This window comes from Lipotes vexillifer, unplaced genomic scaffold (assembly GCF_000442215.2).
Source record: "Lipotes vexillifer unplaced genomic scaffold, Lipotes_vexillifer_v1.1 scaffold977, whole genome shotgun sequence".
Classification (NCBI taxonomy): domain Eukaryota; kingdom Metazoa; phylum Chordata; class Mammalia; order Artiodactyla; family Lipotidae; genus Lipotes; species Lipotes vexillifer.
In genome coordinates, this window is record NW_006783088.1 from 1,197,168 (window position 1) to 1,216,911 (window position 19,744).

Genomic DNA, 19,744 nt, shown 5'->3' on the forward strand with positions numbered 1-19,744 from the left:
CTGCCACACCTTCTGAGCAAACTGTTCTCTGAGGGAGGATACAAGATGCCCAACTTCCCCAACCACTAAGCAGGCATTTAATTTCCTGAATTTCTGATATGGGGGCGGTGGGGTGGGGAACACACAAGAAAAAAAACAAGTAACCTGAGTACAGCTTCAAATTATATGATCTGCCATTACTAGAACTGCATCCCAACCCAGAAACCCCACTCCAGCAAACAAGAAGTCAGATGGATGCTTCTAGAGATAAGTCCACCCAACTCAGCACAGCAGCAATATTGCCTATCTCTTAATCAGTATTTATCACCCCTGTAAAGGTTATCATGAGGCATGGGCACTGGACAGCACATAACCACGAGGAGAGTAGTTTCCCAAGAAGGATCATAGTCTCTCTATGACCATGCCAAAGTCCTACCTGCAGGTCTGATGGAGAGAGGGGTTACCTGATGCCGGCGGGTGAGGGTGCCGTTGGCCATGAGCGGGTTGGCATCTTGTGGTGAGACCCGGACGCGTTCCAGTTGCGCCGAGACGTGGCGCCGTTCCTCCTCCAGCGCCCGGGTCAGCTTCTCAAACTGGGCCTCTTGTTCCTTCACAGAGGCCAAGATGCTGGCGGTCGACTCCACCTCTGAGTCGTCCATGAAGGTAAGGGGCAGAGCCGCCGCAGGGCAGGGTAAAAAGGGAAGGTGGATCACAGGGGGAGGAGGAAGGAGGGAGAAGGCCCCCCTCACTTCACACTACCGGGAAAAGGTAAGAGAGAGGAGAGAAAGAAAAGGTCACAGGTCAGAGAAGACAGATGAATTATTAATCCCAGAGCCAAAGATGCCCTCTCGTGGTTTTACTGCAGCACAGAAAGAGAGCCACCACCAAGCCTGGACCCACCACCAGTGTCTGTTCAAGCAGGATCCTTTGGCCATTACCCTCTTTAACACCCCACAAGGAATAACTATTGAAAGGAAAAGTGCAACTAGATCCAAGGGAGAATGTGCCTAAGGGCTGTAGTCATGACATGAGTTTAAAATTAGGTTATTCTCCCCTGGAAAAATTTGCTGGCATCAACTCAATGAAAGATGTAACTCCACAGTATAGACAAGCACACACTCTCCTGCAGGGGCAAGCCACCTCTGAGATACGGGGGCAGAACAGATCTTACTTAACCTCTCCCAAGTCTGAACACTGAAATTGCTGGAGTGGTGGCAAAATATACTAAATGAATATGCTAAATTAAAACGCCGGTAAGAAATGGATGCAGTAAAAAAAATTCCCACCATCAAAGGCAGGAAATAAAACTAAGGCCCTCAAATTGAATACCTTTATAAAGGGACTTTTCTACTTTTAAAAACTAAACTACAATATTGAGGGCAGAATGTGTGCCCTGGCTAACAGAGGCAAGAAAGCAACAGAATGAAAAAGTCTATGTGTAAAAAGGCACCACTTTCAGTGACCTTCACAGCTCTCTGTGGAGTAGGAAAGGAGCATTTATATCAAATTATAAAGTTACCCCTGGAAGTAGTTCGTATTCTAGCCTTCAATTAATAGCTGGAACTTCCTACATCTCTGTTATCCTGCAGAAAGCTCGAAACAGGCTACATTTTCACCTCTTTACATATTCCAGCTAAGGGTAAATATCCAATTATCTAGAGGGTTTATGTGTACCATTTCCACAATAAATGATATTCAGAAGCGAAGAGTTCCCCATACCCTATTACATAATCTGCAAGCTGGCTAGTAAGTGGAGGGGCATTGTAGTCATACTGTTGGATTTAGTAGGGTTTCTCTCTTATAAGTTGGCTATAAGAGTCTTTCTGGTTGGTCCAAGATATACCATGTTGAAAGGCAGGTTTTAGAATAAACCCTCTCCCCTATTCCCCACCCTCTCCTCAACCCCTCCAGAAAAAAGGCACTTAAATTTTTTTTTATTCTTAATAAACATATTTACATACACACCTGTTAAGAGAAGGTCGTAACTGATTGGTTTAACAGAGAACAGCCCAGTCTAGATTCAAAATATCATGGGAGAAGCATCCCAGCCACCACAGCAAGGAGGAAGCAGGAAGAAGAGAGCTGTAGAAATATTTGGAGGAAAAATAGGAATGAGAGGAAAATAAAATATACCTAATACATTAAAAAAAAAAGAGCAGCAAGGGCAGGTGTTGGGGAAAAAACAATCTGGGAATGGAAGGGAGTAATTTAAAATACGACTTGGAATTGCTTAATGTGACAAATGCCCTTTGGACTTTGCTCTGTTTTCAAATACTTGGACCTTGGTCGTAGTTTTCATTAAAACCTGGATTCCACTGTCATGTCAGAGTTCCTCTACATGCATTTCTGTAGAGAACCAGGAGCAGGTCATAATATGGATATATATTCACTTACCCCCTGTTCCCAGCAACCAAATTGGGAAGGAAAAAAAAAAATTGCTGTTGGAATGCCCTTCCCCCTCCTTCCCACCCCTAAGGCAGAAACCTCAAAGCCCAGTCCCAGCATGCCCACAAAGATATTGAGAAACCAATGCAATAGTCGTCGTGGAGAAGACATGTGGGGACTAGCCTAGGCTAAGCCTTTAGCTTCAGTTCCCTTTCCCACGCTCCCCAGAGCCCTACCAAGCACAATCGCTTGGGCCTGTTTGCTTTAGAGTATATGCAGTATTCAGCAAGCAAGAGTACCCAGAGGAACTGATAAATAGGTGCCCAATAAACTCCTTAATTAATTCTCCATCACCAAGACTCCTTCCAGTGGATCTAGATCTCCTTCCAGTGGATCTAAATCCAAGAATGTGGCAGTCTTTCTTCCAAAGTCCTCCTACCCAGGCTCTGGGCTCCCGCAGTCACTTATCAACTCCTGTTCTTCCTTTAGGTCCAAAGCCCATTGTCACTTTCTCAATTCCCACCCTACACTCCAACAGGCCACTCAAAGGTCTTTAATAAGTAGCCTTACTTTTTTTTGAATGTTGCTCCCTTTTCATCTCTATTACTTCATTTGCACTTGCCCTCATCTGCTATGTACAATGACCTACGAACCTTCCACACCAAGAGGACCCAGAGCTGGGGAGATTCTTCCAGTTCTGGGTTTCAAAAGGGTCTGTCTGAACTGTAGTTAGCACTCTGGCAGTCTCTGCCCTGTAATCTTCTTTGCTAATAAAAGACCAAACTACCACTACTATCAGGCATACAGTGCCAACACTCCCCGTTGCACAGAGAAACTGTCACCCTTCCATAAAATTGCCACTTTCTGCCCCCACAACTTTAGCTAATACAATACAGGGAGTTAGGAAGGGTAGTAGGGCCTCTACCCAGGGCTCTAGGTCGGGAAGCAACAGCTGGAAAAACATCAGCTTCTCCCATCTTCATGGCTTTAAAAGCTGACCACCCGGCTCTAATTTGAAGAAGGCAGAAAAGTTAAGAAAAAGAAGACCAGATTCCTAGGCCTAACAGCATGGGGGAAATTTTCTCCGTGAAAGAGGGCAGAAGCAGAGCTTTGTAGGACAGAACTGGACTCAGAAGACAGGTCCCAGTCCTGGCTCTGCCACTAGCCAGCAATGGCAGTAAGTCACTGCCTCGTTCTCATCTGTAAGATGCCAATACCACCAGCCCCGTCTAACTCAGAGTTGCTGTGAGGATCGGCTGAGAATTTAATGCTATACAAATGTGAGGTATTAAGTTGTTTCAAGAGTTAGTTTCTATCTTCCAATTACACTACTTAATAGTAATGCCTCAGCCCAAAACTATTTTGTGAACTAGTAGACGAAATTAACTGGATCAAGTGCATAACTGGGTTCTAAGGAGAGGATGAGGCTGGTTTCCCTACTCGAACACTATTTACTAGGAGGTCCCACCTAGACCAGTGTTTCTGGGACATAGAGTGCTTCTCTAAGTGCCTGGCAGCTATCACAGAATTACACATCTGCTATAATGAGCTCTCGATTCCCTGTATGAGGCCTTAGCAGTTTATTACTAAGGAGAAAGGGAAGGAGAAAAGAACTAGCAATTACTGAATGTTTTACATTTATTATCCTGGCAATCCTTACAGCAACTCTATGGAAGTTTTACTGCAAATGAGAAAACAGGCTATAGGTGTAGAAATTACCCAAGGTCTCAGTTAATAGCAAATTTTGAACTTAAGTCCAATATAAAATGGACAGTCCAGCACCTCTCTCTTACAACTCTTAAGAGCTTTCTACCCAAACATCACAGGAAAAAGGGAAAAGAAAAAATTTCCATTTATCTTTAGGTTAAAGGGTTATTATCCATAATGTCTACAAATAAGAAATAAGTGGGGGAAAAGAAATAAATGGGAGGAAAAAGAAAGATATGAGAACGAAGCAGTTAGGCAAGATATACAGTACACCACCTCACAATTCAGAGACTTGAGTCTTCTCCATGCCAAACGTACACATCATAACAAAATTATACTATAGACCAGAACCTGCAAACCATTAACTGATTTGGGCAGTTAGAATCAGGAAAGCCTTAAGACTACAGGCCAACATCTTTACAAGCTGGCCACTTATTATTTTCAATGGATTACACTTGTTCTCACTTAAAAAAAGTTCATCGGGAATTTCCTGGTGGTCCAGTGGTTACGACTTGGGGCTTTCACTGTCGTGGTCCCGGGTTCAATCCCTGGTCAGGGAACCAAGATCCTGCAAGCCAAGCTGCACAGCCAAAAAATAAAAAAAGATCATCAAGGAACTGCCAGGGTGAGGGAGAGGAGCAAAGTGAACAAGTGAACCTTGCAATTCCCCTAACACTAGATTTTCTCAGAGTAACTGGTTTTACTCTTTTTTAAAAAAATAAATTTATTTTATTTATTTTTTATTTTTGGCTGCATTGGGTCTTCGTTGCTATGTGCAGGCTTTCTCTAGTTGCGGTGAGCAGGGGCTACTCTTCCCTGCGGTGCGCGGGCTTCTCGTTGCGGTGGCTTCTCCTGTTGCAGAGCATGGGCTCTAGGCGCATGGGCTTCAGTAGTTGCGGCGTGCGGGCTTCAGCAGTTGTGGCACGAGGGCTCGGTAGCTGTGGCTCAAAGGCTCTAGAGCGCAGGCTCAGTAGTTGTGGCACATGGGCTTAGTTGCTCCACGGCATGTGGGATCGTCCCGGACCAGGGATCGAACCTATGTCCCCCGTATTGGCAGGCGGATTCTTAACCACTGCAGCACCAGGGAAGCCCTGGTTTTACTCTTGACAAGCCATAGGTCCTATAGACCTACAAGTCTACAACAAGGCTCCCACATTCAAGCAATGACAACAGTAAACATTCAATCTCTTCTGTAAGAATTCTGAACCAGAAGAAGTTGAATTAAATCAAATACCCAGAAAGACCAAACAGTTTGACAATATGCCAACCAGGAAAAAGGGGAAAAGAAGAAAGTCACTTGCCAATAGCACAGTCCCCACAATGGCTTGTTCTACTGTAAAGTGGCCATGGAAATATAATTTGAAATTATAATTTTTAGAGGTTAAGAACATAAACTTTGGAATAACACTGACTGCGTTCAAATCCCAGCTCCATTGCTTCTTAGCTATATGACTTTGGGCAAATCTCTCTAATCCTCAGGTTTCTTTTCTGTAAAATGGGAAAAATAAAATACACAGGGTGGTTGTGATGATTAAACGAGACAATCCATGGAAAGTACTTAGAAAATGTCTTGACGTGCAGAAAGCTACTGCTACCAATACAATACTATTACAAATAGTTAACACAAGAGACTAGAGTTTTGGTCATGCTGTTAGGGCTTTTGAATAAACCACACGTCTCCACATGTTCCCCTCTCCCACTTACTGTAGCTCTGTAAACTATAGGAATCCTTCACACTCTTAAAGGGAAAAAAAAAAAAAATTAAACTCCAGGCCAGGGGTCAAAAGACCTGGAGGCTCAAGTCCTGGCTCTGCCAAAAACAAATTGTGAGACCTTGGAGAAGTTATAAATAACCCTTGTAAGTTTTACTTTTTATTACTTTTCAGAGTTTAGCTTTAATGGGCTAATATATGTAAAACTATAGGCTGGGTAACTCTGAACGTGTCTGCCACCTCCATGCACTTCAGGTAAGTATATCCAAAGAGATGAGCAGGATCAGGCATAGAGGCCTCTGGGGAAAGCAGAAAAGTTACGTGTCTTCAGATGGAGAACTCTAAACCCCGGAAAATAGTCTTTGGGTTCTTAGGAAAGAAGTGTTATCTTCTGTAGAGCCAGGTCCAAATGCAGCCCTCTTCCCTTCTTCCTATTTCTTCATTATGAAATCAAAACCAATGTCATAAAGTTATCCCTTCCCTCTAAATGCAATGATAAGCAAAATTCCTCTTCTACATCACCCTAGGGATTTCAAACTGCTTTTTTAAAAAGCACACTGAGCCTTCTATTAAAGAATACCAATCAATAAAATATAGCACCTGTAACACTACAGAACTGTATTACATAACATTCAAACCAAAAAAGGTAGGTCTTCCAAACACTGAAAAGGCATTTATTTGCCTTAACTGGCATTTGCCCCAAGTTCAAAGCAATTAATGCTGTTCAACCACAAATGGAGAAAATTGGCACCTTATTTTTAAATCAAAAGGAATGTGTTTTGTCAATAGTTTTTCTATGGCTTCTTATCACAAAGTGCTTATACCAAAGTCCAAAGTCTTAGTACTCCACCCACCACTTGAAGTTCCACCATCCAAAGCTTAGAACAATTCAAAGCTCAGTCAGAACAATTCTCATATTTCTCCCTGCTGGAAAAACTCACTCCCACACTAACCCCAAGTCTCTGAACGTGACTTGCAATAAGATGGAGAAAGGACTCTGCTCACTTCACAATCTCATGTCAACTGGGCACTTCTCAGAATTACAAAACTGACATTCCAGAAATGGCATTGTCTTAGGTGTTTAGCAGTCTCTGTGCTTCCCTGGGGATCTGCTTTATGATAGGCTCAGCTTCTCCACTTAAGAGCACTCAAAAGGCTGGCTGAACTGACTCACTCTGTTATAAAGCAGAAACTAACACACCATTGTAAAGCAATTATACCCCAATAAAGATGTTAAAAAAAAAAAAAAAAAAGGCTGGCTGAAGGAGTCTCAGTTTTACAAGGAAGGACTAGGTCTCACTGTGTCCAACACAAATCTGGTGAATTAAGGGAGTCTCTGGCAAATCACCCTCCTCTTAGGAAAGAGCGATCATTCTATCTCACTGGAGTTTCACAGAAAGAAGGGGAAATAAATATATGAAAGGATTTTTTTTTTTTAAAGAAATACTCCTTGTTAAAAGGCGGCTGAGTTAGCAATCTCTATAGGTCACTAGGACACCTCAAACATTCTAGTTACCTGTCAGGATTTAAAGCTTTTACTGTGACTTTAAAAGGAAAAAAAAAAAAAAAATCACCTCCACCATCTTGACCCTAAATTCAGAAACCAGATGGAACATTCTTCTTGCTCTCTTTTCCCCTCCCAAGTATTCTGGGAACCCCCCAAACCATAAGATACTAAAATGTCTAAATGCTAGACTGGCTTTGAAGCAAAGGAAGGGTGTGGCTTTCAGCTCCTGAGGGGGCCCAGGACTGAAAGGGTATAGAAAGAAACAAAACCTGCTTCTCTCTGGAGCGTGTATGACACACACACGGGACTGGTCTAACAAGCCCTTCTGATCTCTCAGGCCAGGCCACCTCCTTCTCCTCCCCCACCACCCACGTGCCTCTCCAAGGCCTTCCACTGGGAGAGATAACACTGAATTTTCTCTCAATCCTGAGCGTCTGAGACACATCAAGTTACTTACCTGTATCCCTGTTGCAACACTGCCAAAGGCACCTCACGCAGCCTTATAAGGAGAAAGCAGAGCTTTAGGGAGAGGCCAGTAAGGAAACAAAGATAAGAAGGAGGGGCAAAAAACAGAGGGAGGTGTCAGACTGGAGGAAGGGGAGAGGCCAAATGCCTTTCTCCATTCTACAAAAGGAGGGGAAAAGAGAGGAGGTCAGGTATACAATGGGAAATTAGAAAAAGTCTAGTCAAAATGGAACAGTATTGTTTAACTCCTGTGCCATAAAAGAGAAATCCTAAAATTAACTAGGACACCTTACACTCTTCCCTACCCTAGGCTAGAGGGAAAAAAATTCATGGAAAAAAAGCTTAACCTTAAGGTTTACTTGAGGCCACCCAACTGTTTGAGCTCACAGTCCTTTTTTAAAGTGGCAGATTCTCACCAAACCTCCTAACTTTCTATCTCTGGCATTCCCACCATCCCTCTGCCCATCATTTGAAGATAACTTGGAAAAGCTGAAAGCATGTAACTGAATCATATTTACAGTCCAGCTTCCTAAGAAAGCCCTGAGCCCTGAAAAGAGCAACAAGACACCCCTTCCATTAGGTTTAGAGTATGCCTCCCGTTTGAGACAAGCAAGAGAGAGAAGGTGTGAGTCTATGAAGAAATCATAGGAAATATGATGGTCCTATTTCAGCTCAGGGCAGACAGCTGAAGGAAATGTTTCTCCCTATCTAAAAGAAGAAAATCTGACCTTACAGGGGGAGAGAAGTTGTGAGTCATTAATTACTGACCTCCCCCTATAAATTATCACAGGTACTCTTCCCAACAACCTCTGAGGTAATGTTGGCCCCTTTTATAGATGAGTAAACTGTGCATCAGAAGTACCGGCTTCCCTGGTGGCGCAGTGGTTAAGAATCCGCCTGCTAATGCAGGGGACACAGGTTCAAGCCCTGGTCCAGGAAAATCCCACATGCTGCGGAGCAACTAAGCCCGTGCGCCACAACTACTGAGCCCGCGCTCTAGAGCCCACAAGCCACAACTACTGAGCCCGTGTGCCACAACTAATGAAGCCCCTGTGCCTAGAGCCAGTGCTCTGCAACAAGAGAAGCCACTGCAATGAGAAGCCCGCGTGCCGCAACTAGAGAAAGCCCGTGTGCAGCAACAAAGACCCAATGCAGCCAAAAATAATTAAATTTAATTAATTTTTTTAAAAAAGTATTCACTATCCTGCTCAAGGTCATCATATAACTAGTAAGTGGTAGAAACGCATCTCTTCTACTCCAAGTCCATGTTCCTTCTCCTTGATAGAGTGAAATGAGTATGAACTTTCTACGCTTCCTGTGGTTAAAAGTCATTCTAACTCAAATAGAGAAGGTGACCAAAAGTAAACTTTGGGAGGAGGAGGGGAGGGGAGTGAGAAAGGATGAGGTGGAAGCACCTAGACCTTTGGGTATTGCCTTCATTTTAAAGAGCAAGACCTCACTCAATTCTGGAGAAGAACAGCCAGAATTGAGAAATACCTTAGATTTCCCATTATAAAAGGAAAAAACTCAGGAGAAAAGGTGAGAGGAGCAAAAGTAATAGTATTACTTGGTACACAATCACCTACTTTTCCACTGACAGGCCCGCTATAGAAATCTGACTACTTGCCACATTCTCTAATCACAGCTCAAGAAAGAAATCTAATCACAAATATCCCTACTCTCATTTTTAACGTGACATCTCACTAAACCAAAAGCAAAGATCAGATCAGAGGTGGGGTGGGAAACAGAAGGAACTAGAAGCAGGGAAGACTGTGCTAGCCAGCATCAGAACAGAGGGGAGGGATTGTTCTAGCGGTATGTTAGCAATCTGCCTCTAGGGCAGCTGTCCTCCTGGGTAATCAAAGGCCGGCTTGTGTGTGTGCTCAGGGACTAGCCAGCCTGGCAAGAAGCTGAGGACTCAGCCACCCAATCCACAAAGTGAGAAGAGATGCCTGTTTCACAGCTGGAATGGAGGGCAGGGAAAACACAAAACAAGAGGAAAAGGCGGGAGGGGTGGGGGGCGGGGACAAAGTGCTACAGGTGCTATTTCAGTCTAGACAGAGGGGAAAAAAAAAATCCTAGGAAACTACCAACCATTCCCTAGTTAAGTGCAAACAGAGAATTGCCAGTACCTCTCAATACTAAAATAAAAAATGGGTAGGTTTCTCCAGCTCTGTACGTAGTAAGATGTCAACTGGAAGGATGAAACCTAAAATGTAGGGCCCCAGCATTGCCTGTTTCTCTCTATCCCTTTCAGACTCAACAAGGTATCTGCAATATACACAGTGAATAAACATAATATAAATAAACATCTATCTCCTTCTAAAATTCCTTTCTTAATTAAATCCTAGAGATCTATAAATAATAGTAGCACACATAAAAGTCAGTGAGATCCCCAATACTAAGAGATCGAAGCCATTTATATAACTCAAGTGCTAAAACGCAAGAGGCCACAGTCAGAATTCACACTCTCTAATCCCTCGGAGTAGCTAGATGCTCTGAGACCCATTAGACACACAAAGGCTGCTCTCTTCTCAGTAGAGCCCTGTAGCAGGGCTGCTCTCCAGGGACAAAGAGATTTCACAGGAGAACCACAAAGACATCGCCCCTCTCCATTCCCCCACTCCCAGCTTTCTCACTTCCTGTCACAGTAGCACCAGACCACAGTCTCCCAGAAACAAACAAATACAAAGTGCTGGATTCTGGGCTTCAAGCCAACTGCATTCCAGGGCATCCTGTCTACCAATCACCAGCCAGAGCTCCCACTTTGCCCTGCTCAATTCCTTATCATGTTCAGGGAAAACAACCCTCCTCCCTGACCCAAGCCAACACTACATAGGACAAAGCTCAGGCCTTTAAGAATCAGCAGAAAGATACTGTGTGAAGATCTAAGGGTTCAGAGGGGCTGAGGGGATTTTCAAGATTCCTACTTAGCTAGTTTCTTCACTTTGGAGGCCGCGGATCTTAAAACTGGTATTATACTCAGCTCAGCTACGTGTGATACAGCTCATAGAAAGCTTCATCATGGCAATCTGATAACCAACCTGAATTCAGTCAATGGAATATTTCCACCTGGAAAAACTACTTTAGGACACATCCTCTGTCAACTTCTCTATCACCCATTTCTACTGTTTTCAAAGTCTTTCAAACTCTTTTCCCCACAAGCATAAAGCTGATTTTTTAAGAGGCCCCAAATAGAACAAAGGCAGCAGACTCCACCCTACAAAGAGGCAGAATAGGTATCAGCAGATGCTGGGAGCAAAGTTCTCTACTTCCCTACGGAATGAAAGGAGGCCCACTAGGAATTGCACAGTAGTTCTTGCAGCAAAAAAAAGTCAACACAACAAACAGCTTTTCCCGCTCACTACTCCCCCTGGAGTGGATCAGGGGCTGTAGATTTGGAACCTCATCAGAAAAGAAAGCCTCCCTTCCTAGTAAGGGTCCACAGCTGACACCAAGAATGGGATAAATGATACATTTTTCTGTTATCTTAAACAAGCCCACTGGACGTTAGCGCTAAACTTTAGAAGCAAAGATGCAGATAGAAGAAGTCAAGCTCTATTTAGCCAAAGACTCTTGAAATCCAAAACAACACCCTTTGCCCCCAGGGCTCAATTCTTGCATAAAGCATAGTATAAGGCTCAGCACAAAGTTCTCAAACCAGAGGGACATTCCAGGCAACTAACTAGTAATATACTAACATTTCTCATCTTTTCTCCTCCCTTTCTCCTACACTCCTTTCCCCTTCTTCTTGGATCTGCTAGAAGTACTCGGTGCAGAAGCCTGATTCGGATAGTACATGCTGATGCAAAAGGAGATAAGTCCAAAACAGAACAATTAGAAGGAATTAGTCCATACCTGGCTATGATATAACCAGATGGAAGGAAGTGGGGCAGCTATATACACAATAGTCAGCCATTCTAGAACTGGATAGAAAAAAGAATATTGAGCAACACTACATTTTAGAACAGAACTTAACAGCAGGTCCTAGCCACTGCAAACTCTATCACTGAAGTACACACACAAAAAAGTTAGAGATCTCTTACCTAGCACTAAATCGGACTAACTCCCTTTTTCACTCAAGAATAATTTTAAAAATTAGTTACGATTGTTGGTATTCTTATCCAATTCTCCCTTATTCATAGCCCAGGCCAAATAAATCAGTCAGTTAAGTACTACTGTGTGAGATGGTTATATAAAAAGCAGATAAAAATAGTAGAGGAGTTTTCTGAGATACTTAAAAAAAAAAAAAAGAGGGTTATAAAAGACACACCCCAGACAGAATTGGACACACCCGTATCAATGCTGCTACTGCTACTCCAAAAGGATGCTCCGCAGGTTCTCTGCCTCAAATTGAGTAGGTGAGACAAACTGCATGCTGACTCAGAAATATAGAAACCCACGATGGGAAGGAGGGAAGACCAGTATAGCCAACTGATCGCAACTCAGCACAACTTCTTCAAGAGTCCTGGTCTACTTGTATCTCTGGCTGTTTGCAGACATTTAGAAAACCCAACCAAAGGAATAACAAATGGGTAAGGAGAAAGTCAATGGAAGGGCCCAAGACTTAAGCTGAATACTCAATGGTTGGAAAAGTATGAATTTGTTTTGCTATATAACTTCCCACGTCAGGCCCAAAGCTGAAAGAACTGGAGGGAGGGGAGGCAGAGAAAAGAATGTGACTGGGAAAAGGTTTTGCTACATTCCAACTAGCCAACATCCCACATAGCATTAAGAGTGCCCAAGAATCCAATCCCACTACTGAGAGTTGCTAGGACTATGTTAACACACGTCCAATTCCTCTACCACCCTCCCCCTAAACACCCTGAAAAGCAGCATAATTGAGATAGCTTGATGAAGGCACCAGCTGTTTCCACCACTCTCCCTCCCCCCAACCCCAGAGACCACAGTTCAAACTCACATCAAACACGTAATACAATTGGCCAGTAGGAAGGAGAAGCCAGAACTAAAATAGCAGGAAGAGTGCCAACTGGCCCCACTTAGAAGGAATGCTTTCTTGGCTCAATTTAAAATAAGAAACTTTTGTCATCCACTCCCCTCTGCCCAATTATGTTCTCCTTTCCACAACCTACCCCTCAGTGTCAAATGGATTTCAGTTTCTTCCCTACAGCTCCTTGATCTATTTTCAAATGTCAGGGAATACAGGGGAGGTATAAGGTTGAATGTAAAATAATGTCTGGGAGATTGGAAGCCTTCCTGGACTGCAACAGCCAAACCTAGCACAGGGCTATCACATAAGGGCAAGTAGACAGGCGCCCACAGAGCACCCATCACCATGTTTCAAGCAAGGAAAGAAGGGAGCAAGTGCTTGTGCTACCGAACATTGATGATAGCCCTATTTCCCATGGAACAAACAGCCAGCTGAAGTATTAATGTGATCAGCCCCTCCCCCCACCCATATTCTAAGTTGACCAGCATTAGCCAAGGAGGAAGGGAAGGAAGCCAGCACTTCCTTTTCAGACAGGAAGTAACATTGGCCCTTCCTGTCGAGTTTTAAACAAATTGTCCAGCTGAGTTTCAATGTTAACATCCTCTCCTGAATTTGTTCCACAATTTCAAAATGGAGAGGGGAAATGGAGACATGGTCTAAAAGTTTCCCTTCCCCCTAAGAGGCAAGTCCTCAATTCCATACTAAGTGCTGGCAGAATCCCCAAATCAGGCAGTGACATCTGTTAATTCCAAAATAATACGGGATACAGAGGTAGAAAACTTCAAATTAGCCACCTTCTTACCGTGTCTACTACCATGAACTATTCTTCTCTACTTCTTATACTAAGTAAATAACCACCCATCTGAGAAATCATATAGATATGTAGCTTAACTCAAATGTTCAGATTTTGTGGTCCTCAAGCCTAAGTGATCAGAATCACCTGGGAAGCTTTTTAAAAAATACAATCTCCCAAATCTACCTCCCCAACCCTCATACCTCAATTTCTGGAGGGAATGCCTCAGAATTCATGTTTGCAAAAAGCCCTCAAAGTGATTCTGAGAGTCAGCTATTGGGAACCACCGTACTGGCCTATCCCTGACAACCTTCTGACCACCACATTCCTCTCCCAAAAAGGGCATTAGTTATAAAATACATTATTTGGACCTGCTTTACTATTCAGCAGACAGCTCATTGTTCAGTCTGGATTTGAAAGCATGGATTTAAATATATAAATGGCCAGAATGACACAATTCTAAATGCTATATTTTAGACTCAGAACCTAAAAGGAAGAACTGTCTCACTTTGGAATCCTGAGTTGCTACAGTGGTGGACATCCCTATTTACACTGCAGATTGGACAACCCAACTTTTTTTTTTTTTAATTTAACATACAGAGTTGGAATTTTTATTTAATAATATGAAAATCCAACCAAACCTTATTAAATATTTTTATAAAAATGAAACTATACACAATTCTAGGATTCAATGTTCATCTAGTTGCCAATATAATAATTTCATACTGCATGCATGTTGTCACATATGTACATATTTAAGAGTAATACGAGTTATTAATAATCTAAAATGTGCCACCATGTAACCTGCAACTGTTGTGAAGACAATGTACCAATTTGTAAACCCACTTATTTTTTAAATGACTCAGTTTAACTTTCCTCCAAGGAACAAAGAGCTGTGCCACATTTTCAAAGACTGTTCCACATTCCATCCCCAAAGAAGTCCGAAGTCCTAAAGCTAGCATTCAAGACCCTAGATAATTTTAGTGCAGTTGACAATAGAAGTAACCAGAAACTCTGGATTCAAGTGTTACCTCTGACACTTATCCAACTCACTAAACTTCTGGTTTGAGTAAGGGCAAGTGAGTAGCAAGATGTTTTTAGAAGAGGCATAAAGAGAAATATTTCCACAAAGAAGCATGTCACTGAAGACTTAGGAAAGAAGGATGGCATGGAAAGACATACTTTCAAGACAACTACAAACATCTATAAATGCTGAAGTAATACACATCAAGCAGTTATTTAAAGCAACTTCAAAATTTGGGGGAACCTGATTGCCTAGAGTATTTCCTGCAAGATGATATACAGTTACCTGACCAAAGAGGAAGCGGATGGAAGGGGGAAATTTGAGGTCATGGCCCTGATTGAGGTCATGACCCAAGGATGATATTAAGTAACAGAATGACAACTAGATAGTTAAAATTAAAAAGAAGAATAGAGGGTAACCAGGTCAAGTTCTAGGGCTAAACTCCAAACAGAGAGAGACAGAGAAATTCTTTCACTGAAGGACAGGCTAGCTAAACCAGAAAGCTTGAGAGGGAAAGTAAGAATGGGTGATTCAAGACACAGCTACTCTGGTAATCAAATATCCTTTTACTTTCCATTATGGGGTTTTGCCACAGAACATCAATCACTAAACAGTTGGTGCTTCTTCTTCAATCCCACCAAAGCCAACCAGGCCAAGTGGTTCAGCAACATGCTTTAGCAACCATTACTGCTTAAACACACATATAGAAAGGGAAAAGAGACATACAGTTAGTTATCAGGATTGATCATGTCCCCTGATGTGCCAAGACAGAAATATGGATATGGTGACCTATAAAATGGTACCTGAAGCCATTTAATCCCAATGATTAGGGCTGCGGAGAAGCAGGAGCTTTTTGGTCTAATGAGCAAAACGAAAAGCAGCAGATAAGCGGGGTAAGCATAATATTTGGTCATAAACCAAATCAACAAATGTACTCAAAAGGAAACTCAATGTACTCAAAAAGAAGGCTGTCACTTCTACTATTCATAGAAATTTGAATCTGTAGATAAGAAGGTGGAGAAATAGATTTCTCTAGGGAAGAAAATTTTGATCTCCCGTCCCAAACACATACAAGCTTATTCTAAGTAGTTGCCTTACTTTTATCATTCTCCAAGACAAGGGTCATCAACCTATGCAAATTCTGCTACTTTGCAAATTATGTGCTGACTATACTCACATGCAACTTCTGCAATGGGACAAAGATGGAGGCTGGGCCAGGTGTTCCCTCAACTCCTTACAAAGCCTACACAAAAAATCGTTAACAGCTGTTGTCTCTGGGGTCTGAAGTGAGGAGACTTTTCTTGGTACCGTATAGTGCAGGAGGAGGTCCTACACTGTGTCCCCCCTTATCTCCAATACACACCCATTGGACCTCTCTGAACACGTATACTGCCCCCATCTCTCTTGCTTGCTGGTAACAAACCAGCCTCAGGGCCTTTGCACTTGTACCCATATCTATGACTTCACTCTCTAATTTCTTAAGTCTCTTTCAAACATACCTTGTAAGTGAGGCCCTCCCTGACCACTCTGTATTAAACAACCTCACTCCCACCCCTGCACTTCTTATTCACCACCCTATATATTCTGCTTTATTTTTTTCTCAATAGTGTTATCACACTCTTACTATATATTTACTTGCTTACTTAATATCTATCTCTTCCAACTAGAATGTAAGCTCTGTGAGGTCTATTTGGTGTATAGCAGGCTCTCAAATTTCTTTTGAATGAATGAATGAAGATGTTTTACTTGTTTAATGAAAACAAAAAGTTAAATTTTAGAAAAATAAATCAGTATTATTTCATTTTTCTTTCTACACATTTTTTCTAATTGTGACCTTAGGCCCATCAATTGGGGTCTCCAGTAGCCTTACCTGCAGATCTGGCTGACCTTCAGTGGGGTAGACATTCAAATGGCCAATTCTGCCCTGGTTTACAAAGCAGTCAACAGAGAAGAGAACAGAGAGGTTACAGTACTTCCCCCATTCCAACAAAGAAACAATGGAAAGAAATCAGATTGGCAGCAATTTCTCCTTTAAAATAGACCACTCCATTTTTAAAAGTGTACTGAATATACACCAGCTACTTTATTTCAATGAGATTTACTCCACTTGCAATGAAATGGGAACTGTAGGTGCCTTGATAAAAGTACTGAGAAGCTGACTTAATTTCTATAACAATGTCTTATAACCTCAACCACCAGAATATATTTTGGTTTTTCAAATATAAGCTCCCTAAAACAAAAATCTTTTCACTCCACAAAGAGACCTCTCAATATGAGACCACATTCCAATATAGAACATGGGAAGCACACACAAAATTGACGATTTACTTTGGGAAAGGTAAGTATCTTTTGCTCTACTGTCAACTGAACCAAAATGAGTAATTAATTAGTAAATGTGGATGAGATTTGAAAATCGAAAAAATAAAACCTAATCTTAATTACTAGAAGAAATCAATCTTCTTGAATCATAACATTTAATCCTAATCTAGACCTAATTGAAATAAACCAAAAGCAGTATCCTAATACTTGTACCTTCACCACATGAGTACAATTTATTCTATTTTAAGAACTAGAAATTTCTTCCAGGACCTCCCTGGTGGCACAGTGGTTAAGAATCCGCCTGCCAATACAGGAGACACGGGTTCGAGCCCTGGTCCAGGAAGATCCCAAATGCCGTGGAGCAACTAAGCCCATACGCCACAACTACTGAGCCTACGCTCTAGAGCCCACTCGCCACAACTACTGAAGCCCGCATGCCTAGAGCCGCATGCTCTGCAACAACAGAAGCCACCACAATGAGAAGCCCGTGCACCGCAACGAAGAGTAGCCCCCACTCGCCACAACTAGAGAAAGGCTGCGCTCAGCAACAAAGACCCAACGCAGCCAAAAATAAATGAATGAATAAATAAATCTAAGCAAAAAAATAAATTTCTTCCACATTATGTGTCAGGCAAAGTGATGCCCATGAAGACCACCAATCTAAGGGGAAAAAAGACAGAGGAGGCAAAAAGACAAAGGGAGACACCAGATAAAGAGGGGAAAGCAAATGAAAAGAAGAAAATGTAGGAGAATCAGTAGAGGGAAATGGGGGTTTAAAAAAAAATATGGAGAGCTGGGTGAAGGAGTTATGTGATAGGAAGCTATGGAGTGTCAACAGAAATTAAGTTTAAATACTATTTAGAACACTAGTTTCATGGGTTATTTAGTATGAGGGAAGGAAAAAAAGAAGGAAAATCTTAGGCTGGAAGAAACCGAAAGTTTCCAGGCAAGGCTGCATCTAACACATGTATTTCCCACAGGCCACAGTTTAGCTTTTCCACATAGAAGAGCAGACTTTTTTCTTAGAGGCCCACTTCTCATAGGAAGCACTGATGAACTCAAAATTTCTACAAGTCTCAGTTTAAATAAAGGTTGAAAATAGAAAATGATGTTTCCTGAACATAAAAAAGGGAGGTTTATTTCAAGAAAGACATAGTGAAAAAAAACTGCCTTCATTGCTATGTAACTGTTTCCTGTACATTCAAAACTAACGTTATCCTAAAAAATCCTGGTTGGACAAGTGAGACGGCAAGGAAAAGAATCTGGTTCAAAGTCAAGAATAATAAACCCAAAGAGAGCTTTTCAACCCACTCTCTGCCAAAATTAAAGGAAGTTTATCCTTGGGTGCTAGAGTTCTGTCTCTTGTAGACACAAAAAGGTGGGAGAAACTTGTATTGCTGTTTTTTCCCCCAAAGTATCCAAGACTCCTAAGAAATTACTGCAAGAGATTCAGGCTTTGCCACCAGCTTCTCTTCCCTCGCTCACACCTTACTTTACTTTATTAAGGGTTATCCATTCCCCTAGCACCCATATTCTGGACAACCCTGCCCATGTAACTCCCCAAACCTGCCTATTGCTAAAGGCACTTTTTTCCCCATTAAAGAAAAAAAGTTAGCCTATCCATCCAGGATGCCCATTTATTCTGTAATATAAGCATCTATATCCACCATAGAGTCTCAGGTTTTAAGACACCTTAGAGGGAACTTAGTCCAACAGACAAATGATGTTTGAGTTCACTTAAAGTATCCATTCTAATAGCAAACACAAGGTGTTCCCATGAGCTGGGCAACATCCTATGAATTTTGCACGTATTAAGTCACTTCATCATCACAACAATCCTATGAGATGGTTAATATTATTGTCCTTATTTTACAAACAAGGAGATCAAGGCACAGAGCAATTAAACAATTTTCCCAAGGTTGCTTGGCTAGTTAAGTGGTAGAAGATTTGAACCCAGGCAGTCTGGCTCTGGCATCCATGCTCTTAACCATGCAAAGCTGCCTTGCCTCTCTGCATTTATGGAACACTGAGATGGGAAATTCCCTGTTAAGTCAGCATATTGACCAAAAAATACAGAATAATTAAGCATTTGTGGCAAAATTTTAACAACTGGTGTCAAGGTGAAGGAAAGGTATATAGGAGTTATTGTGCTACTCTTCCAACTTTTCTGTAAGCTTGAAATGTTTTCAAAATAAAATGTTAAAGTTTCTTTTATCATCACACAATGGCACAAGTTTTGTGAAAGTGATGCCCAAATTATCTGTTAGCCATCAAAGAAGGCTTTAAGAAAACTCTGGATCCTTATAATGTTCCCACTACATGCCTGATTTAAATTGCCCACACCGGGACTTCCCTGGTGGTGCAGTGGTTAAGAATCCGCCTGCCAGTGCAGAGGACACGGGTTCGAGCCCTCGTCCAGGAAGATTCCACATGCCACGCGGCAACTAAGCCCATGCGCCACAACTACTGAGCCTGTGCTCTAGAGCCCGCGAACGACAACTACTGAGCCCACGTGCCACAACTACTGAAGCCCGCACACCTAGAGCCCATGCTCCGTAACAAGAGAAGCCACCGCAATGAGAAGCCCACACACTGCAATAAAGAGTAGACCCCACTTGCCTCAACTAGAGAAAGCCTGCGCACAGCAACGAAGACCCAGCGCAGCCAAAAATAAACTAATTAAAAAAAAATAAAATAAATTGCCCACCCCACTCCAGAAAGGCTTAAGAACTCACTGGAGAGGAAGTGGCCTTAAAAATGGGGAACACTGTCCCTGAACCAGAATAGTAAATGTGGGCCCCATTCTCAATACTTAATATTTAATAATCAAGAACACGTAATTCCAAGTAGACTTAGTGGGAAAAAATTACTTCTAAAAATACATTATACAATATAACTAAAT

The 19,744-nt window shown here is 42.1% G+C and overlaps 1 protein-coding gene across 2 annotated transcripts in view; it reads right to left on the reverse strand.

Annotated features, from left to right (window-relative positions):
* CTNND1 (catenin delta 1) overlaps positions 1-2,061 on the reverse strand; it is a 22,406-nt gene extending 20,345 nt beyond the window's left edge. Inside the window, exons 1-2 of one of the 2 annotated variants that reach the window (XM_007455693.1) lie at positions 1,945-2,061; positions 444-734 (exon numbers count right to left, since the gene is read on the reverse strand). In XM_007455693.1, coding sequence (XP_007455755.1) covers positions 444-638 — 195 coding nt within the window. In that variant the 5' untranslated portion in view covers positions 639-734; positions 1,945-2,061. Of the gene's footprint in view, positions 1-443; positions 735-1,944 lie in introns of those variants that run through there. The other variant, XM_007455692.1, reaches the window with a different exon arrangement.
* Positions 2,062-19,744: the final 17,683 nt, after the last annotated feature.